This window comes from Triticum urartu, chromosome 6 (genome assembly GCF_003073215.2).
Source record: "Triticum urartu cultivar G1812 chromosome 6, Tu2.1, whole genome shotgun sequence".
NCBI classification, from domain to species: Eukaryota; Viridiplantae; Streptophyta; class Magnoliopsida; order Poales; family Poaceae; genus Triticum; species Triticum urartu.
Window position 1 is genome coordinate 231,461,065 of NC_053027.1, and position 22,965 is coordinate 231,484,029.

Consider the following 22,965-nt stretch of genomic DNA (forward strand, 5'->3'; position numbering starts at 1 on the left):
CAATGGCGCACTACCGTGTGAAGTGGGATCAGCCCTTGCCGCCTCTCCACCACATGAAAGCGCAGCCAGCGTCCCCCCAACGCAACCGTGGCGTCCAAATCAGGTGTCACGTCAAGGACGAACCTGCGTCGCCACCGCGACAAGCGCGGCAAGGCCGTGAAGGAGGATGTCGGGCGAGGGCAGGGCAACGAGGCAGGCAGCCCTAACGTCCTTTTAACTTGTAAATCCACACATGGGCCTCAGCCCGGAGCAATAGGACAACAATTACACTAAAACAATTAGTAGCTGAATTAGCTACTGCAGTATACACTAAATCATTATTTCAAAAAAGTACTTCCTCCGTCCGGAAATACTTGTCGGAGAAATGGATGTATCTAGACATATTTTAGTCGGAAATACTTGTCGGAGAAATGGATGTATCTAGACATATTTTAGTCTTAGGTACAGCGACTTTTATCCATTTGTGCGACAAGTAATTCCGGACGGAGGGAGTACACACTAAAGCAATTCTATAGCACAACTAAAAAGAATCTATAATACAGGAACACAAATGAGAAAGAAAATACCCTTTACAACTTCAAGACTACATCAGATAAAATCATGTTTGCAAATGGTATTATAATGTTGTCGAGCTTAGAAGGTAGTGCCCTGGTGCCGGCCTTGGAATGTTCCGCAGATTCCAGGGCGCGGGATGTCTGGAGCACCATCTCTGAATGGAGCCGCAGGCAGTTCATGGCCATCTAGGAAACAAACATGGGGCATAGATATTATTTAGTAAAAAGTGGATAGAGAGACTGCATATCCAACATCTTAGTAATTCGTTTCTCTTTACAGTCGCCCAATGAACATAAAAGATGGTTAGCTACTTAGCAACTAAGAACTGTGAATTTTACTGACGATAAAACCATACATCCTACCCACTGACGATAAACTATTTCATATTAACTCCTTAGGCTGTATAGAAGGCGTACAATAGGTACTGAGAGCTGATATTTATGACCGAAAAATAAAAATGATTGTTCTACTCACCGATGTGCACTCTGTATCAGGATCAGCTTCAGCAATACGCAAGGCCCATGTACGTATCCATTCTAAACCAGTAGAAATGTCCTGGTTGCCTTCTATAAGAACTGATGCAACATATGACGGGTGCAAGGCTATCAATACACAAGAAGCTGCAAATAACACAGACCTTCGCACATATGCTTCAGCATGTTGCGAGACCTCCCTGTAGAATAAAATTTCATGTCAAATCACGCCATTTCGTTGCCAAATAAGAATATATGAAATGTTTATCCTGACACAGAATACCTGGCTCTTATCATATCCAAAAAAGCTGGGGCAATGGCTGATGCTTCCGGATGCATTGCCATGCACTTCATACAGACACCAAGCATGTATATCAATTTACCTAGGACAACAAAATCCCGATTGAGCAAGTCCACCCCATGTCTTCTCTTGTCATATCCTTCCATAACCGGGAGCATAAATGCAGCAGCATACAAAGGAAATCTGTTTTTTGACCGCTCCACCTGCGAATCTTTTGCTTTCCCAAGACCCCATTTGCGAGATTTTCCTGATTTAACCTGGCCTGGTCTAGATGGAACTTCTCTTTCATACCGGTGTGACCAATTTTTCAGAAGTGATCCTGCTTCTGATACCTCTCTCCAAGGGCTTGCCCCAACAGGTCCGCTGTCCCTAGGAACCAGCCAAGACGGAGAAGTATCAGATATCAAGTTCCCATGCCGCTGTTCACTCTTTACAATTTTAGTTTCAGCAAGCTCCTGTGCTGCCTCAGTCATAACATCAATAACTAAAATACGCTGACTTGTATCCACACTCGATGAATATAGCAATTTGGTAAGAACATCTAATGATTCAAATGGGCTGGTTACCAGCAAAGCGACTAATGCCTTCTGTCGCTTTTCTTCAGCAGAATCTTCCTCGCCTTCCATCGCAACATCAGAACAACGAACATGTACCAGTGCTTGAACAAGATCACCCGAGCAGTGGCGCAGCTCATCAGGTGATGCTCTCACAAGCTTTTCGGCAGAACTAAGAGCGCTTTCAACCTTGTGAAGACAAAAGAAAGAAAGGTCAGGATCATGCAGTAGTTTTGTCTGGAAGGTATTCAAAACACTAAATGGAAACTTACACCATCTAGATCGTCAGGTTTTCGCAGTGCAGCTGCAAGATCACTTAGATGTGTGAAAGTCTTCTGCAAATCAGTATCATCATCTGACAGATCATACGGCTCCAGGGATGAATCACTGGAAGCATCAATGTTAATGCTTTCCTCGTCATAATGTTCCTCAAAATTTATAGCAGCGCCAGACATTTCATCAGAATCTAGTTTTGACTTGATCTCTACGATTTTTACTCTGTTATCTGAAATATCATGCTTGATGGTCTTTCCCTTTTTGTCACCAGCATGTTTCCTGTTCTTACGTGGACATGGTTTTGATTTGCTTCCAAATTCTACATCATGTGAAGGAGCTGTGATCTCCTTTGGAGAGAGAACCCCGAACTCCCAGTCAACATTCTCAGAACAGTCATCATCAAGGTAAAGAGGATTTTTTGGATCAACAACTTTAGAAAATGTCAATGCAACAGCACTTGCCATCTTCCGGACTAAATCAATTGGGCTCTCTAACCTACCTATAGTCAAAACAATATTCGGTGAGTAGATATTATGATTGTGCTTACCGTATCCTGGTAAACAAACACAAGGGAAGAGAAGTACTTACAGCTTACTCCTTGAAGAATACAATTTAATACATCTCTATTCATTTCTAATTCTTCTTTTGACATGTTCTCCAAACATAACCCTATTGCTGCAGTGATATCTACATACTGATTAAGGAGAACAATGCCAAATGATAACTTGCATTGAGAAATGAACAATATAGTTTTAAGTGCATCGAAGGATACAAGCTTGTTGCTCCACTGAATATGACTGAACAAACTCTTTCTTGGACCAAACAGTAACTAAACTTTGCAATGTAACCAGGAAGTTTGATGGCCTTCGCATTTGAGCTTCTGCGACTGAATTTGGTGGGAATTCAAAGACAGCATAATGAAGAATCCATCTCAGGCAGCATAATGGAAATGTTTTCCAAAGCAAAAATTTGTCAATAAACATTGCCCTGGAGAAAGCATTGTAAAGAAAACATATAAGAAAGAAGCTATTTAATAAATTGCTAGTTAGGACATACTGAATATAGTTGAACATACTCCCTCCAATCCATGCATTTGTCCTTCATAGTAAAATAGAAACAGCAAATTGTCCAAGAAAAGGGCCTGAACGATATTTCTTACCTTATCACCTAACATGCTGACTAAGAAAAAAAAGAGCTTAAAAGCCTTAGACATGACTGTATTAACAAAACCTAGCTTTTCAATCCCAGAAAATATTAGGTCCATGAGCAAATACAGTACTACTTTATGCTTATGCATCATGTTTTGCCCAGATATCTGTCTTCTGTGTCAATGTCTTATAGATTCACTATTCCATGAAGGACCGTCAAGGCCATCATCAAACAGACAAGGGACAAGCTTATTGGATGTTTCTGAACATGGCAACACAGAACTATATAATAATGATGGCATGCATAATATGCCACCACAAAATAATCGCTATCCATTAATAACTAAGACACACAAAACACAGCCAAAGATTTAATGAACACACAGCAGGCAGATTAACATGTACTTCCTCCATTCCAAAATACTGAAGTTTTAGGTTTGTCCTTGTTTGTTAGAGTTATAATATAAGTCATGTACCCCTTTGTATTTATCCCGTTGTATAAGGGGTTTCCTGCATATGTTCCACACCTGTACATGTATATATATATCGGCCTATGGCCTCATGGTAATACAAGTTGCCTATTCCTAACATGGTATTAGAGCTAGGTTAATTTTTTCGCACGCTGCAACTCGTGCGTTCGATCCCTCCTCTCCAGATCGATCAAGAAATAAAGTATTAGGTGCGACACGCACCTATTGCTATCCATCGGCGCCTCGTATTGTTTCGCGTGTGTGCGTGAGTTCCCGGCGAGTTGCTTCAGCGATCAAGGAGCCGGCGTGATTGTTTCGTACGTGCATGTGCATGTACTAGTTCACGTCAAGAATCCATTGACCAGCTTGTTTGCCTGCTTGCTCCTTGTATACGTACGCGTGTGCGTCGTACAAAGTACGTCGGAAACACCTCTCCCGATCGGCGATCGAAGCAGCAGGCCGCAGGGGGCGATCTCTCTCCTCTCCCGATCGGTGATCAAGCTGCCGCTCCCGCTCGATCTCTGAATCACATCGCAGGACTCCATCGATCGCTCGAAGGCCGCCTCAGCATCGCTCGATCTCAGCATCGCTCGAAGGCCGCCTCTGCGTGATCGCTCCGCAGGCCCAGCAGGGGTTCGTCCCGCAGGAAGGTTTCCCTCCCGCACTGCCACCTCCGCCTGATCGCTCGATCTCATCTCTCGCTCGCAGGCCCGACTTTGGATTCTAAAAAAAATGTCTGCTGCATCGGGCTATGTTGCTGTCCCTCGCTGTCCGGTGATCTTTGATGGTACTAACTACACCGAGTTTACTGGCTTCATGCGCATTCACATGCGTGGCATCCGTCTTTGGGGTGTTCTTTCTGGCGAGGTCTGCTGTCCGCCACGTCCAGTTCCTCCGGTGGCCCCTACTCCGCCAACTCCATCGGTTCTTCCTACGGATGCTAATCAGGCCGCCAAGGATGCGGCTAAGGTTGCTGATGAGGCTGCTGATCGTGCTTATGATGAGAGGGTTTTGGCTTATGAGGAGGCTCTTCAGACGTATCATGGTGCTCTGTCTGTTTACACCCAGTGGCTTGATGATGATGCTCGTGCTGCAGCTGTTCTCACTGCTAGTGTTCTGCCTCAGTTTGCTTCTGAATTTCTGGGTCTTTCTACTGTCTTTGAGATGTGGACCCGTCTTCGTGAGCGCTATCAGCCCTCTGGTGATGCCTTATACCTCTCTGTGATCCGTCAGGAGCATGCTCTTCAGCAGGGTGACTCTACTGTTGATGACTTCTATGCACAGAGTTCTGCTATCTGGCGCCAGCTTGATTCTCTCCGTAGTGCTGGGTGTCGTACCTGCCCCTGTTGCCAGGCTGTCCAGGCCAATTTGGAGTTTCATCGCGTCTATGAGTTCCTGTCTCGGCTCCGTAAGGAGTTTGAGCCCCGGCGTGCTCAGTTGTTTGCTCGTGGCCGTATTTCTCTCATGGAGGCGCTTTCTGAGATTCGTGCTGAGGAGACTCGCTTACGTGGTGCTGGTTTGCTGGAGGTTCCCTCTGTGCTCGCTACTCGTGCTCCTACGCCACCTGCTCCACCGACCCCTTCTCGCTCGAGTGCTCCGCCGCTCTTGCCCACTCCTTCTGGAGGCTCAGGTCGCCCCCGTCCACATTGCGCCTATTGCAACAATGATGGTCATCTTGAGTCTCAGTGCTACACGAAGAAGAAACACCTGCGCAAGGCTCGATCATCATCTTCAGGGACTTCGTCATCTACCTCGACAGCTTCAGCCATTGCTTTGACTGAGCAGGATATTCTGAGACTTAAGCGTCTGCTCGCCGCTTCAGGCTCTTCCTCGACGGGTACTGCCGGTTCTGTGACTGATGCTTCCCGCACTGAGCAATCACCCTCTACACAGTCAGGTACATCCCCATGGGTTCTGGACTCTGGAGCTTCTTTTCATATGTCTTCTCATTCTTCCACTTTGTCCTCTCTTCGATCACTGGATTCTCCTATTCATGTCTTCACTGCTGATGGTACTCCACTTTCTGTTGCTAGTAGAGGCAATCTTACTACTCCTTATTCTGTTCCTGATGTTGCTCATGTTCCTCGACTTACCATGAATTTGTTTTCTGCTGGTCAACTTATGGATTCTGGTTGTCGCGTCATCCTTGACGTTGACTCTTGTTCTGTCCAGGACCGTCACACGCACACTCTGGTTGGGGCTGGCCCTCACCGCCGTGATTCTCAGGGTCTTTGGGAGTTGGACTGGCTTCATGTTCCTTCTGCTGCCACCACCATCGCCAGTTCTTCCGCTTCTGTCGCCTCCGTCACTGGTTCCTTCCAGCAGTGGCATCATCGACTTGGTCATCTGTGTGGTTCTCGGTTGTCTTCTTTAGTTCGTCGAGGTCTTCTGGGGTCTGTCTCAGGAGATGTCTCTTTAGAGTGTCAGGGTTGTCGTCTTGGCAAGCAGATTCAGTTACCATATTCACATAGTGAGTCAGTGTCTAAGCGTCCTTTCGATTTAGTCCATTCTGATGTATGGGGTCCGGCCCCTTTTGCTTCGAAAGGTGGTCATAAATACTATATTATTTTCATAGATGATTTCTCTCGTTACACATGGCTTTATTTCATGACTTCTCGTTCTGAGGTGTTGTCTATTTATAAGCGTTTTGCTGCCATGGTTCATACTCAGTTCTCTTCACCCATTCGTGTTTTTCGTGCTGACTCCGCTGGCGAGTATATCTCTAAGATGTTGCGTGGTGTTCTTGCTGAGCACGGGACTCTCTCTCAATTCTCTTGTCCTGGTGCTCATGCTCAGAATGGTGTGGCTGAGCGAAAGCATCGACATCTTCTTGAGACGGCTCGTGCATTGATGATTGCTGCCTCTCTCCCGCCTCATTTTTGGGCTGAGGCCGTCTCCACATCCACCTATCTTATCAATATACAGCCTTCCGCTGCTCTACAGGGTGGTGTTCCTTTCGAGCGGCTTTTTGATCGTTCTCCCGATTACTCGATGCTTCGCTCGTTTGGTTGTGTTTGCTATGTTCTTCTTGCCCCTCGCGAACGCACCAAACTGACCGCTCAGTCTGTTGAGTGTGTCTTCTTAGGCTACAGTGATGAGCATAAGGGCTATCGTTGTTGGGATCCTATTGGTCGTCGGATGCGTATCTCTCGAGATGTGACTTTTGAAGAGTCTCGTCCCTTCTACCCACGCCCATCTTCCTCGACTTTTTCAGTGCAGGATATCTCTTTCCTCACTTTTCCTGACTCACCTATCACCCCCGCCGAGACTGTACCTCTCCGTTCCACTTCCTCTCCTTCTCCACATCTAGTTGATTTGCAGCCACCATCCTCCCCGGTCTCCTCGCCTAGCATGTCACCGGGTTCTCCACCTTCATCTCCGGTGACTTCCTCTCCGGTCTCCTCTCCCAGCCTGTCACCGGATTCTACACCTTCATCTCCGGTGACTTCTTCGTCGCCACCCCCTGATTCTACCTTGCCGATTCCTCCTTCTATTATTCCATCTTTTCCTCAGCATTACACTCGTCGTCCACGACCAGTCGATGCCTCTGTGGATGGGCCGTCATCTTCCTCTCAGCCTACTTATGACTTGCGTTCTCGTCCTCGTCCGCCTGTTGATCGCTTTGGATTTCCCACCGCTGGTGCTGCTGTTCTTGAGCCGACTTCTTACCGTCAGGCTGTTGTTCATCCTGAATGGCAGTTTGCGATGGCAGAGGAGATTGCTGCTCTTGAACGCACTGGTACCTGGGATCTTGTTTCTCTTCCTCCCGGAGTCCGTCCGATCACTTGTAAGTGGGTCTACAAGGTTAAGACTCGCTCCGATGGTTCTCTTGAGCGTCACAAAGCTCGTCTTGTGGCTCGTGGTTTTCAGCAGGAGCATGGTCGTGATTACGACGAGACTTTTGCTCCTGTGGCTCATATGACCACTGTTCGTACACTTCTTGCCGTTGCCTCTGCACGCCACTGGTCTATATCTCAGCTTGATGTTAAGAATGCCTTTCTTAATGGTGAGCTGCGTGAGGAGGTGTACATGCAGCCACCACCTGGGTATTCTGTTCCTGATGGCATGGTATGTCGTCTTCGTCGCTCTCTCTATGGCCTTAAGCAAGCCCCCCGCGCCTGGTTTGAGCGCTTTGCCTCTGTGATCACTGCTGCTGGTTTTTTAGCAAGTGCTCATGATCCAGCATTGTTTATTCACCTTTCTCCTCGTGGTCGGACTCTTCTTCTTTATGTTGATGACATGATCATCACGGGGGATGACCCCGAGTATATTGCCTTTGTAAAGGCCCGTCTTAGTGAGCAGTTTCTTATGTCTGATCTTGGACCTCTTCGCTACTTTCTTGGGATTGAAGTCTCTTCTACCTCTGATGGCTTTTTTATATCCCAGGAAAAGTATATCCAGGATCTTCTTGCTCGTGCTGCTCTTACTGACGAGCGCGTTGTTGAGACTCCTATGGAGCTCAATGTTCACCTCCGTGCTACTGATGGTGATCCTCTCCCTGACCCGACGCGTTATCGTCATCTTGTTGGCAGTCTTGTCTATCTAGCTGTCACTCGTCCGGACATCTCTTATCCGGTTCATATTCTGAGTCAGTTTGTCTCTGCCCCCACCTCGGTTCACTATAGTCATCTCATTCGTGTTCTTCGATATCTTCGAGGCACGATCTCTCACCGTCTATTCTTTCCTCGCTCCAGTTCTTTACAGCTCCAGGCCTATTCGGATGCTACGTGGGCTAGTGATCCTTCCGATCGCCGTTCACTTTCTGCTTACTGTGTTTTTCTTGGTGGTTCTCTCATTGCCTGGAAGACGAAGAAACAGCTTGCAGTTTCCCGTTCGAGTGCCGAGGCTGAGTTGCGAGCAATGGCTCTTTTGACGGCAGAGGTGACTTGGTTACGGTGGTTACTTCAGGATTTTGGTGTTTCTATCACTACACCGACTCTGCTTTTCTCTGACAGTACAGGTGCTATCAGCATTGCACACGATCCTGTGAAGCATGAGCTCACCAAGCATATTGGTGTTGATGCTTTCTATGTGCGCGCTAGTGTGCAGGATCAGGTTATTGCTCTTCAGTATGTGCCTTCCGAGTTACAGTTGGCGGATTTCCTGACGAAGGCTCAGACTAGAGCACAACATGGCTTTTATCTCTCCAAACTCAGTGTTGTTCATCCACCATGAGTTTGAGGGGGGGTGTTAGAGTTATAATATAAGTCATGTACCCCTTTGTATTTATCCCGTTGTATAAGGGGTTTCCTGCATATGTTCCACACCTGTACATGTATATATATATCGGCCTATGGCCTCATGGTAATACAAGTTGCCTATTCCTAACAGTCCTAAGTAAAACATCTTTATGTTTGACCGACTCTACAGAAAAATATATTAATACCTACAGCATCATACAATATATAATTTCAAAATATATTTTATGGTGAAACTAATATGATGTTGTAGATATTGGATATTTTTCTATAGACTTGGTCAAACTTATATGACTTAGGACAAACATAAAACTTCAAGTATTTTGGAACAGAGGTGGTAGTAGTCAACATCCCCAGAACAATCTTCACAGAAAGAAAAAGGTAATCATTGAAATACTGTTTTGCATAGTTGTCAAATTGGATATTTTGAACTAAATCCTGGCCAAGGAAGCCTTTCACGTATAAGTTTCCTATGCAAAGTAATGTAGCATGCCAAATACAAAGTGAAATAAGGAAGTAGCTAAGCAAGAACAAGCACATACAATGTTTAGCAGAATTAAAGTGCGCATAGGTACTATCTCACCTCATAACAGCAATATGCATGATACTCTGATTAAACAGAGTCCACAAAATCCAGTACACTTCTTCATCATTTAAATGGTGTGATGCAAGTTGGCGCAACATCTCTTCAGTCAATCTTTCAATAGAATGCTGATCTCTCAATGCTTCAACCACATTGAACCAAAACTGAGACTGAGGAACATGCTTGATCATGTCAGGTATTATCGTCTTACAGTCTGGTGCTACACATCTTTGTAAGTGATTGCGGATCATAGGGATCAATTCAGCAACTAAAATGCCTGAAAAGACCAATGCATCTTATCATACATACAAAGAATGAAAGAAATGATTTGATGCCTAAACAGCTCGAATGCACCGATACAGATATGGGTATCAGTATCGGGCCAATACGGATACGTAAATTCATCATTTTGAAAAAGTGCCAATACGGATACGTTTTACTCCCTCCGTCCCATAATATAAGAGCGTTTTTTATACTAGTGTAGTGTCAAAACGCTCTTATATTATGGGACAGAGGGAGTACTATTTATTTTTTTGTGCTGGTTATCATATCCATACCAAAAGGATTAGAAAGGGGGGAAGGAAACTGCTACGTCACCCAAGCTATAGTAGCAGATAATACAAAAGGAAAATCAGCATGCCAAACTGAAGCATAAAGGGTTGAATGTACTGCAATTATTGTGTCCTACCAAACATAACTACAGCACGATATCATACTGCACCAACTAGAATCGGGCACACAGTTTCTTAATTGATTTTGTCATTCGTAAATGTATATTTCAGAACAAGCAAGTCAACAGCACACATAAACTTGCATTCTGAGATATTAAAACTTACCAGTAGATCCACGACGGCTAACACGGGATAACACTTCACCCACAAAGAGCAACACAGAACTTAGTGCATCCTGTTCGTTAAACTCTTTGTTAGCAGACGACTCGATAGCTGCTTCTTCCGCTCGAACAAGAAGTTGGCTGACAACACTCTTGAAGAATGACCTTGTCTTATGTTAAGGACTTAAAATCCAAGTGGTAAATATTGTGCAAATAATGGGGAAAATAATTAAGTGAGCAATCTCCACTCTCTCCCTACCAAACCCACTGTTTAAACTGCGGCCCATCACACCACAACAGGCCACAAAGATGTATTCTGAATAATTTGGGATGGAAGATATACTGTACAGAAAAAGGATACGACGCTGTAAGCGCAGATGAGGCTCCCATTCTTGCTTTATCTGGAACAGATGCAAGTAGTTGTGCAAGCCTTGAGATGAAAGTTGTTCTATCTGGGTTGAGAACGCCATCATTATGCTTATTGAGAAACATAAACTCTGCAACAATCTGGCCCACCCCCTTATTCTCAAGCAAGCATAATATTAATAGCCTACAGCGAAGGAAAGAACATAAAATTATTAATAACAAGAAAAAATAACTAACGGTAATGCATCAGAGTATGAGCTGATGGAGTAGACGCCTACATGGGTAGTCAAAGAGATTTCAAGTGGCCTCGGTTTCTACTTTTAAATTATTTTCTTTGCTTAAAATGATAAGAAATACCATAGGAACAAATTGTTGAATTGTGCAAATCAATTGCTCCTCATAATGCTATATTGCTTCCATGCCAGATGTTGCACAATGCGACCACCCTTTCCACATATGCGTTAATTCCACTAAATCATTCAATAGCTTTCAGCCTTTCACCAACAATCCAGAAAAGGCTAACTAAATATGTTATGAGATTGTATCAACTACTTCCGCCTTTCTTTTTTATTTGTCAATGCTGGACATCAATAGTCTCCAACACACATCTGTGACCATTGTTTTTCCAATTATTGCTAGCAAAATTAACCAATATCAACATAACATGCTTCTGATGAAAAAATCTAACAGAATATTTTTCATCTCACAAGTCCAAATACTTTATGTCCATCTGTAGTTGCAGTGGTTCCGAAATGACAAGTAGAAGAGTATCAAGTGATCTGCATCTGCATACTCATTATTTTCGTTATATTGTACTATCTCCTGTTTCTTCAGCAACCATCAGCGATGGTTATCAGAAAATGTGTCCACGTTGCTTCTGCTACTGCTAGATAAATAAGATACCCAGAAGTACGTGATAGGATCTGCACAAAAATCCACGTGCTTAATTGTTTGGCACCACGTGGCTCAAGTATAGCATGCAGTGAAAAAATAACCTATCAGGGGAAAAGGGCATGACACTAGTTAAGACTTGCATAGTTCAAGTGTTGAACTGTCATACAAGATTTGTGTGTGCTAAAATATAAGTTTTGGGGGTTGTCAATTGCCTAAGAAACAAGAGACTTAATTGATTCGAGATCGAAAAAGTTGAACTGACACAAAGACTCAAGTATGATGGCATAGCCTAAGTAGAGGGCTGCTTCAGAATAACACCTTTCAATGTTCAAACAAAAAATGTTATGATCCTCCTTAGAGTTTTCATTTTGAGATAAAGCTGGAACAAGAGCCTGAATCACTTCAGTAGGAGGTCCTCTGACAAAAAAGGAATCATAGACTTCCTTCCTCACAGTGTTGTGAATCTGCCGTAGCCACTTCAAAGCAATATCTGGACAACCAAAGCATGAAAGTGGGATCGTAAACAGAAACCATATACCTGGTATTAGCAAAGTGCAACAAGCTTAGTAAATGAACTAAGTGTACTGAACACTCTAATTGTTCATGGGAGCAAAATATACAGAAACCCCTATTCAATACAAGGACTGCATAAATCCATGAGATTAATGAGTGATGCAACAGAAGAATGATTGTATGGCATTGCCGTTCCCAGATCATGTTGATGGTGTATGTGTAATGAATACTTATGTGCAGATGGTGATCAAATACCCCAGCAATATTATGCATGCGCGGAGTGAGAAGTTTGGCAAGTGCACTTACTGCCAAGTAATATCTTAGACATGGTAGGAAATGCTGGACCATGATAAAAGGCACGCCTCCAAGACTCCCTTTCATCATGGCTGAGGCTCAGAACACTGATAATCTGAAAACAGAGGAAATACATGCATCATCCCTGCTCTGTATTGGCCAAAAGGGCTAGAACTCCAACTTTATATCTCTCAAATGTGCAACTTGGTCTTCTGTAACGAGTGCATTACCAAGGACTCAGGTCTATAAAGGATTAAAGGTGTATGATTTAAAGTGGATTACTGTACTTCAATGAAAAGTTATACACACCAAAAACCTGCACGACCCAAAATACATCGACAACAAATAGAAAGAACAAGGTTGCTAAACATATAGCGCATAAAACTAGGACCTCAGCGCTCCGAGGTATTGCAATCTGCTGGCGTTTTATGTGATCGTTCATGCTCCAAGGTTTGTTTATGCTTATTTATTGAAACAGCTTATGAATAACTGTAGTATAGTTAGGGGGCAATTCTTGAGTAATTTCCCCAAAGTCCAATCTAGGTTGTAAATTTGAGATAATTATTCTAGCCTCCTGGAGAATCTGGACTGTGCAGAAATGGGACTTGCAATTACTCCAGTTTGTGTTTTGACTTGCAGTAGCCTCCTGGAGTATTCTAGGCATGGAAACCTCATTGTTATGATCGAATGCATGGAAATAAGGCTTCAACTCTCACCTGGCTTTTGATGGGCTCGTCCAAGGTGCCTGCAGGAGAGCGCACACAGAGGAGAGCGCGTCAGAGACCTCCAAGGACGCGAAGGAGAGATGAGGGTGGGGGTGAGTGGGGCTAGGATTCAGAGCCTCACCAGCGACAGTGGCGGAGTCCACGGGGAAGAGGAGGACAGCAACGGCGTGGATCGCGCGGACCACCTCGCCGGCGCTCGACGCTATGGCGACTGCGTCGGCCGCCTCCGCCACCTTGTCCATGGCCAGGGCTTCCAGGCGTGCGACTCCGCCGCCACCCGCCGGAGAGGCCGCGGCCACTGCCATGGCGCTGCTTGGCTTGCTCGGCATGGGAGCAGTAGAGGAGCTACACAGAAATAGCTGGGTGGGATGGGGCGTGGAGAGATGAAACGGTGCGCGGCTGGCCGGGACGAGCCGCCGGAGAGGATGGAGCCGGAAACCCTTGTACTCCCGATGGCAGTGTGAATTACTCGCCAAAAAAAAAAATCGCAGCGTGAATAGAGGTTGCGTTTTGGCTAGGGGGGACGCGCTAGGTGTCATCCGGCTGATCCCACTCCAGGATCAGCCGGGTCGGCCACCGTCCGATCACAGCCCATCCGTGTCAAGCAGCTGATCTTGAGAAGATTTGCATCGCCCAGGTGAGTGATTGTAACGCCTTCGGGTTCAGTCCAGCAGTTAACTTCTTTTCTTCTTCTTTTAAGAAAGTCCAGCAGTTAACTTTTTTTTAGACAATTCCACAAAGCTTTATTAATTCGTCACAATGTTTAGAGAGGCGGATGGAAGATTTCCCATATGACCTTACCAAACATGGCGGCCATCACCCAGGGTAATAGCATCGTTGTGAGCTTCAAAGTTTGAGCTCCTACGATTATGAACTATATTACATGAAATAAAAGAACCAGAAATGTCTATGATTCCTTGAACTATTGCACCATAGCTGGCCAAACAACGCTTCTGTATGTCGTCCACCACTACCTTGCAATCCGAGGTAACCTGTATCCGTTGGGTGTATAAATCCTTCGCCAACGACATAGCTTCCCGTATTGCCAATGCCTCCAATGTAGGTGGATCTGAAATAAATCTGAAAACAAGTGCCGAGGCTCCCAGGAATGTGCCTCCTGGTCCCTACAAATCACACCAATAGACCCAATTCCATGCCTGGAGACCGCTCCATCAGAATTGTACTTCGCATAACCTGGGGCTGGTGGGATCCAACGTGATATGTTTTGTGGCGTAGTACTAGGAGGAACAGTAGTAGCTTTTACCTTGATCTTCTGCAATTCCATTAGGTATGAATTGATGAAACTGTGTACTGTTGCCGGCGACTGAAAAATATCCTCATGAATGGCCTTCCTCCTTGCTCCCCAGATTGCCCACAGAGTTACCACAAGTCGTACAAAGTCATCCTTAGCCATTGTTTCATGTAAAGCAAAGATCCAATCCTTGGCACTATCCTCCATGTGATCACTCATTATCTTCACTATATGACTAGGTGCAAGCACCCAAACACTACCTGCCATTGGGCACGATAGTAGTGCGTGTCGCCATGTATCCCGAGCCCCGCAGAGAGCACGGGTCTCGGTTGTCACCATATTCTGGTGTTGTAGCAGAACACTGCATGGGATGGATTGTCTTGCCAGTCTCCAGACGAACACCCGAAGTTTTGAGGGAACCTTGATGTTCCAAATAGATGTCCACTGATTGTTCTCCGACTGGTTCACCGACGTGTCAGCCTCCTCATCGATCCAACTCTCTCTACTAATTTTTGTGCGCAAGATCATGTGATATGTCGATCGGACAGTGAAGTTCCCCTTGCTTTCCTCGTGCCAAGCCCAAAAATCTGATACTGTACGCGTACACAGCGGTATCTTGAGGATCTCCTCTGCATCAAAATGTGTAAAGACCGTCCTGACCAAGTTCTTATTCCAGGAGGCATTCGTGGTATCTATGAGTTGAGCAACCGTGTTTGGAGGGTTAGATACCAGGGAGGTGATAGGCCGTTTGAATTTGTCCCGTGGTATCCAGTTATGTGTCCAAATACCTGTACTTGCCCCGTCCCCAATCCTTCGAATAATCCCTTGCGACGAAATATCTCGACCATCCAAAATTGCCCGCCAAATCTGAGAAGGATGGGATCCCAGCTCCGCCTCTAGCAAATTACAGCTAGGAAAATAAATTGCTTTTAGCATCCGGGCGCTCAGCGATGTATCATTGAGCATTACGCGCCAAGCTTGTCTTGCCAATAGAGCTAAATTGAAGATCTCCAGGTCCCGAAATCCCAAACCCCCAAGGTGCTTTGGCCTCATCATTATGTCCCATGCAACCCAACAGGGCTTCCTTCTGCCTTGCTTGGAACCCCACCAAAACTGTCGAATGATCTAACTAATATTCTCACATAAACCCCTTGGGAGCCTGAAGCAAGACATAGAGAAAACTGGTATAGCTTGTGCCACTGACTTAATCAAGATTTCATTCCCTGTCGCGGACAAAAGCTTCTCCATCCACCCTTTGATCTTCTCCCACACACGATCTCTGAGGTATTTAAAAGTTCCATTCTTGGAGTGTCCAACATCAGTAGGCATCCCCAAATAGCGATCACTAAGAGTTTCATTATGGACCTATAAAGAGTTTTTCACCGCTTCTCTCACCGGGACTGGGCATCCCTTGCTGAAGAAAATTGAAGATTTATCATGATTAACTCTCTGCCCTGATGCACTACAATATATGTCCAATAGGTTTGACACCGCAACTGCCCCCTCCACACTGGCCTTAAAAAGCAACATGCTGTCATCTGCAAATAAAAGGTGATTAATGGTGGGCGCCGATGGGGCCACCTTAATACCTGTTAAGGTTGATGACTGAGAACTGGATTTCAGGAGGCATGAAAGGCCCTCTGCTGCAATCAAGAACAAGTAAGGGGATATTGGGTCTCCCTGTCGGATTCCGCTGGGTGGTTTAAAAGATTCGAGTTTCTCACCATTGAACAACACCGAAAAAGAGATTGAGGCAACCATGCTCATAACTATATCAATCCACTATTTGGAAAAATCAAGCTTTGCCATTATAGCCCTCAGGTAGGGCCACTCTAGCCTATCATAGGCTTTCATCATGTCTAGCTTCAAAGCACAGAAACTATTAGTTTTTGATTTGGTCTGTTTCATGAAATGCAAACATTCATAAGAAGAGATGATATTATCCATAATCATTCTTCCTGGAACAAACGCAGATTGCTCCTCCGAAATGATGTCAGGCAAGATAATTTTTAGTCTATTTGTAACCACTTTAGATGCAATCTTATATAAGACATTGCACAAACTGATAGGTCTGAACTGAGATAAATTTGTGGGATTCATTACCTTGGGAATAAGAACAAGAATCGTACCATTTATGCATTCAGGGCTCTTCTCCCCTCTGATAATCCTCAATACTATCTGTGTGACTTCCTCTCCACAAATGTCCCAGTGGCGCTGATAAAAGTGAGATGGAAATCTGTCCGGTCCCGGTGCCTTTGTGGGAAACATCTGGAACAAGGTAGTTTTAACTTCATCTCTTGTGTAAGGCGCACAAAGCGACGCATTCATCTCCACTGTTACCTTTCTTGGTACGTGAACAAGCACATCCTCCATGTTCTGGACTCCCTCTGACTCATAAAGATTCTGGTAAAAAGCATTTGCGAACGCCCTCAACTCTCCTGGATCAGTTATCTCGACACCCAGAGAATTCTGGAGAGCTTTTATCATGTTCTTTTTTCTCCTAAGGCTGGCACGGAGATGGAAAATTTTTGTGTTTTTATCCCCCGCTGAGAGCCATTCCAATCGAGCCCTTTGTTGCCACATGATCTCTTCGTGATGATACATTTCTATTAATTTCTCGTTGATTTTCAGTTCAACATGGGACAACGCCGACCGCAAAGGATCACTTCGGAGCTCTTCTAGCATTTGTTTCAAGTTCTTAATCTCCTTACGAACACTTCCAAAAGTGTCATTACCCCATCTACTCAGATTTTGGGACAAGTTCTGGAGCTTCATTCTCATCTCTTCCACGTAGTACAGGGCGCACCCAGGTCCCATCCCGCCATGATAATTTCCTTGAGCCCATCATGTGTTTCCCACATTAGCTCGTACTTAAAAGTACGTTTTATTTTTGGCTCTTGGTGGGTTCCAAGTTCCAGCAGCAGCGGGGCGTGGTCAGAACAGGCCGCCGTGAGGTGTGTTAAGGAAGCAGATGGAAACCTTGTTAACCAATCCGCACTAACCAGCGCTCTATCAAGCCTACACATTGTGTAACTTCCGCCGACTATCTTCCTTTCAAAAGTCCAGAACCAACCTTTATAGCCAATGTCTAGCAACATGCAAATATCAGTGGCATCTCGAAACGCTTGAATTTGGGCGTTGCTGCATTGCCCAACTCCCTCGTGTTCTTCTGGACGTAGAACTTCATTAAAATCCCCTATGCATAACCATGGCAAGCTGCTCAAAGTACTGATGTTTTTAAGATCGTCCAAGTTTGATGGTGCTAGTGTGTCTGGGCTTCTCCATACACACAAGTCATCCTCCATTTATCTTGCCCCTGCTCCTCAACAGAGACATCTAGGTGATATACAGAATAACCAAGAATTTCAACATTTATTGAATTGTTCCAAAAAAGACCGATTCCACCACTTCTACCATTACTATCAACTGCATAAGACTTATTAAAGCCAATAGAACTAGCCAAAGATTCTACCCTAGCACCTTCAATTTTAGTTTCAACAATGCAAAGTAGGGTAGGGGTAAACTTCCTCGCGAAATTGCGAAGTTCGCGAACTGCCGCGGCTTTACCCGCACCACGGCAATTCCAGCAGAAAACACTCATTGGGCCCGGCAGCGCCCCTCGCCGGAGCCCGCCAAAGTTGCATCAGTCTTCCTCTGATTCCCACTCTTGCCCAAAATATTATTAGCTTCACTTCCCACCTTAGCTCTTTTGGTTTCCTGCTTGGCACTCGGGCTCGCTGGAATTGAAGGTGGAGGGAGGGCTAGAAGATTGCCCTTCCCTGTGATTGATGGAACTGCCGAAGGAGCAGAGTGGTTTGCTCCGACGCCCTCATCCTGCTGTCAGCGTCCTCCATCACAGCGTCATGATCTGCTGCCAGATTGTCCATATGTTCGTTAATGTCCGGTTCAACTCCTCTTGTACGCTCTCCAGTTCAGCCTCCCCGTCGTCCTCCTCTTCTACCGCGCCCACCTCATGGTCCGTGTCCAGTACGCATGGTCCATGATGCCCTTAGGTTTTTGAAAATCAGGGCCGACGAAGTATGGATTCCATTGCCATGCTCTTTGAAAAGATGTCCAAGCATACCACAAACGGTGCACCATTCTGGGAGTTTCTCATATCTAACCCTGTATATCTGGCGCTTGCCTTCTCGAATCATAGATACTACATTCTTCAGGGGTTTTGTGACGTTAATCCTGACCCAGACACGGTGAAAATTTCCTGCAAAGACCTGAGATTGTGGTTCCGTGAAAAGAACTCCGCCCACCTTTGCAGCCAGGGATGGAACGAGATGAGCATATAGGGGTGGAACATCATGAATTTGAGCCCAAATCTCAACAGTATCCAGCTGAACAGTCAAGGATTTCGCCAAACCATCGTATGGCTTGAGTATGATGGCGTCACCCCTAAAGTGCCAATGCCCTTCTTGAGTAACTCTCTCCCAATCTCCTAAACAGGAGAATTGCACCATGTATAGGTTTTCCTCAAGTGGCTTAAAAATCACCTCATCGGCAAGATCCCAAGTTGATCTCATATTCCGAAAGAAACAGTATTGAGAGTAGGTTTGGGTAGTGTGCACCCTTGCTAGCGTGATCCACCGAGCCGCCTCCGCCGGCGCTTCCTTTTCATCAAAAACCACATCATCCAGGTCTTCCTCTCGCAGACCGAGTTCCTTCATCAGCAGCTGCACGTCATCGATCTCTGTTGGTCCAGCCGAAGCAGACCCCGAAGCTTTGTTTGACGACATCTTCAAACCCTAACTCGATTGAAACTAGATTGGGTCTTTTGTAGACGAAACCCTAACCCTCAGTCTTGCCCCGCCACACCAGGGAACAGTAGGTGCTGCAAAGCGTGCCCCCCATCCAAGGAACGATGGGCAAGGGGTAGAGACGGAGGTAGGGAACAATGGTCTCGATGGCGGCGGAAATCACCCCGGGAGGAGAAGCGCCCTAGCGAGAGAGAATCCTATCTCTACGACGCTAAGTTCTTCCTACTGAACTATGCAACAGTTAACTGAACCCTGAAGCATACAGCCAGGCACTCGGTCCAATTGTAGTGTTGGGTTGGGGCCATGTAAGCGTGTGTGTGCAAGTGTGGCCTTGGGCTAGTACTACTTAAGTAGTTGTGGAAGTCTGGGTCAAAGGCATGAACGAGGTTGAGTCGGATCCCCATTTCTCCCCGAGCTCTCTCCTCACATGCTCCCTTCTCCAGGGTGGCCCATGGCACTTCCAGGGCAACTCGGTGATCATCACACCCTATGATGGATATTCCAAGCCGTCGTTCATAGAGCTCTACAAGTTTGAGATTTGGGCACGCATAATTGATCTCTCTATAGCTTACCATGGCAAGGTTAAGGCCTTGGCCTAAAAAATGGGAGAGTTTGTGGACTCGGAACCTTCTTCCTTCGATTTCAAGGGAAACTTCTACCGGGTCAGAGTGCGTCTGGATGTGCCCAATCCTCTCAAAAAAGCTATAGCACTGATACGAGGAGGTGAGGGGGAAATCTTCGTCGTGAAAATACGAGCGCTTGCCAGACTGGTGCCAAGACTACGAAATGATTGGACACGAGTTCAAGGAGCACGGGGATGGGGTGCGTCCTCCTTCTGCTCTGACTTTCAAAAACCTCCGTGCACCGGCAACTACTGCTTGGGGTCCCCGTCATCGCAATAGCAATCAGAAATGGGAAAAGCAAGAATGGCAGGCTAATGAGAAGGGAGTTGGGGGATCGGCTGTTGCAAGCCATTCAGAACACAAGGATGACGACGTGGACATGGAAGCTGCTGACGCCAACCACAAGAGGTCTTCTGATCAGGTGTTGGAGGCACCGAAACACATAGCTGTAACCGGGCAGGAGCTCGCTCTAGTACCAAAGTCAAGTGGCGGTGTTGTTCCCCTCAGCCCCCCACCAAAGCAGGACCCCAAGAAGGTCAAAATTTGCTCTATAAAATGAGAAGAATGGCAATGGGGGACTCGGGAAGACCCCACCAGGGGGAAAAGCTTAGACGCAAAATCGGCGGCCTCCTCGGGGGAGGACTGCCGGGCGCAATGAATCTGATGTGCTGGAATTGTCATGGGATTGGCAACGCCCTAACAATTCAAGAGCTACGCGAACTCGCGAAAAAAATTTGCCCCTAGAGTACTTGGCATAGTTGAAACACAGGTCGGTAGTGTTAGAGCTGAAAATCTGAAAAGTACTCTAGGATATGATAATTATTTTGCTGTTGATTCCTCCGGTAGGAGTGGAGGTTTAGTTTTGTTTTGGAATAATGAAATAAAGATCGAGATTTTGGGTTACTTGAAGTATCACATCGATGCGAAAATCAGTGATCTGGGTGGTGACACGTGGCATTTTTCCTGTTTTTATGGTGAGGCTCAAACTCACCTTCTTCAGCATACTTGGGATACAATGAAAAAGTTATCCACGTTGAGTAACTAACCGTGGTTGTGCATGGAAGACTTCAATGAAGTTTTGAGCCATGACGAGCATGACGACATTGGCACTAGAAGCCAAGCTCAAATTCAAGGTTTTAGAGATGCAGCCGATGTCTGTGATTTGGTTGATCTCAATTTTAAGGGAACATGGTGGACCTTTGAAAAGAAAGTCACTGGAGGTACTTTTACCCGAGTCCGGCTAGACAGAGCACTTGGTACGGCTGAGTGGTGTGCAAGATTCCCTGCCGCGATTATCGAGCACGTCACAGCGGTAACCTCGGATCATTCCCCATTACTGCTACAGCTAACCCAGCCACCAACTGGGAAGAGGCATGAGAAGCTGTTTCGTTATGAGGTTATGTGGGATACACATCAAGATCTCAAAGGCACCATTCAGAATTCTTGGGAAGCCGAGGGCCATAATTTGTCAGCTACTGAAGTCCGAGCCAAGCTAGATGCTCTAGCAAATAATCTTGGTGAGTGGTCAAAGTCTACTTTTGGGAGTGTCAGAGGCGAGATACGGAGTTTGAAGAAAGAACTGGATCGCATGCGAGGTGATCCAGCGAGAGTGGGTCAGTCCCATGCAGAAACAAAAATCAATGATCGCCTAATCGAGCTATATTTGTGCGAGGAACTAATGTGGAGGCAATGATCTCGTGTACAATGGCTCGCTGGGGGCGATCGCAATTCACACTTCTTCCATATGAGAGCCTCGATGAGACGCCGTAAAAAATTGATCAAGGCCCTACAACGTGCAGATGGGCATCTAACGGAAGACTTGACCGAGATGCAACAGCTCGCACTGGAGTATTATGAGAACTTATATACATCGGAGGGAGTCCAAGGCATGGCAGAAGTGTTAGAACATGTTCCTGTCAAGGTAACACCGGCAATGAATGACATACTCTTGGCCCCTTATGATGCCAAGGAGGTAAAAACGACACTCTTCCAGATGTTCCCAACTAAAGCTCCGGGCCCAGATGGGTTCCGCGCACATTTTTTTCAGAGGCATTGGGACATTTGCGGAGATGCAGTTGGCAGTACTAGGTATTGTGAAGGGTGATGAGAATCCAGCTTGCATAAATGACACGTTTTTGGTACTTATTCCTAAGGTATCCAACCCCACTTTGATTTCTTAATTTCGCCCTATCAGTTTATGTAACGTGTTCTACAAGATTGCCTCGAAGGTACTTTCAAACCGTCTAAAGAAGATTCTTCCGGACATCATCTCTGGGGAGCAATCAGCGTTCGTACCAGGGAGGTTAATCACCGACAACATAATTTCAGCATATGAATGCCTGCATTTTATGAAGCGAAACAGAGCCAAAAGCAACAGTTTTGCTGCACTAAAACTAGATATGATGAAGGAATATGATCGTGTGGAATGGAGTTATCTTAGATCAGTCATGGAGAAGTTGGGCTTTGCTGCAATGTGGGTTCCGGTAATCATGAATATGGTGAGCTCAGTATCCTTTTTAGTTATGTTTAATGGAGTTAAGTCAGAAGTGTTTCACCCAACACGAGGTATCCGACAGGGAGATCCTATCTCTCCATACCTTTTCCTGTTAGCAGCGGAGGGCCTTTCGTGCCTCTTAAAATCTCAGAACCAGTCGTCCCAGCTCAGCGGCATTAGGGTGGCACCATCGGCCCCCGCAGTGAACCACCTTTTATTCGCGGACGATGGCCTATTGTTTTTCAGGGCGAGTGTTAATGGAGCGGAAGAGGTTTCAAACCTATTGGATAGATATTGCATGGCCTCGGAGCAACGGATTAACAGAGATAAGTCCTCAATATTTAATAGAGACTACGCAAACAAGAACGCACACAAGAATAGATCCGGCAAGAAAACGGCGAACGAAAAAGAGAGGCGAATAAAACGGCAAATTTTTGTGAAGTGGGGGAGAGGAAAATGAGAGGCAAATGGCAAATAATGTAAATTGCAAGGAGATGAATTTGTGATTAGGAACCTGGTATATGTTGAAGATCCACCCCGGCAACGGTGCCAGAAATTCATTTTGATGTCGCTTGAAGCTACGTCGGTATTTCCCCAAAGAGGAAGGGATGATGCAGCACAGCGGCGGTAGGTATTTCCCTCAGATAT

General features: G+C 45.7%; 1 protein-coding gene across 2 annotated transcripts; it reads right to left on the reverse strand.

The window, feature by feature from the left end:
* Positions 1–253: 253 nt before the first annotated feature.
* Positions 254–13,672, reverse strand: LOC125512706 (telomere length regulation protein TEL2 homolog). 2 transcript variants are annotated; one of them, XM_048677801.1, is made up of 13 exons: positions 13,304–13,672; positions 13,174–13,202; positions 12,470–12,572; positions 11,969–12,188; positions 10,752–10,940; positions 10,395–10,555; positions 9,559–9,835; positions 2,932–3,146; positions 2,748–2,846; positions 2,156–2,658; positions 1,312–2,072; positions 1,030–1,228; positions 254–740 (listed from the first exon to the last, which is right to left on the reverse strand). In XM_048677801.1, the coding sequence occupies exons 1-13, from the start codon at positions 13,509–13,511 to the stop codon at positions 570–572; spliced, it is 3,135 nt and encodes a 1,044-aa protein (XP_048533758.1). In that variant the 5' UTR covers positions 13,512–13,672; the 3' UTR covers positions 254–569. The 2 variants fall into 2 exon arrangements, with proteins under 2 accessions (XP_048533758.1, XP_048533759.1); XM_048677802.1 differs by having other exon boundaries at positions 11,969–12,140; positions 13,304–13,671.
* Positions 13,673–22,965: the final 9,293 nt, after the last annotated feature.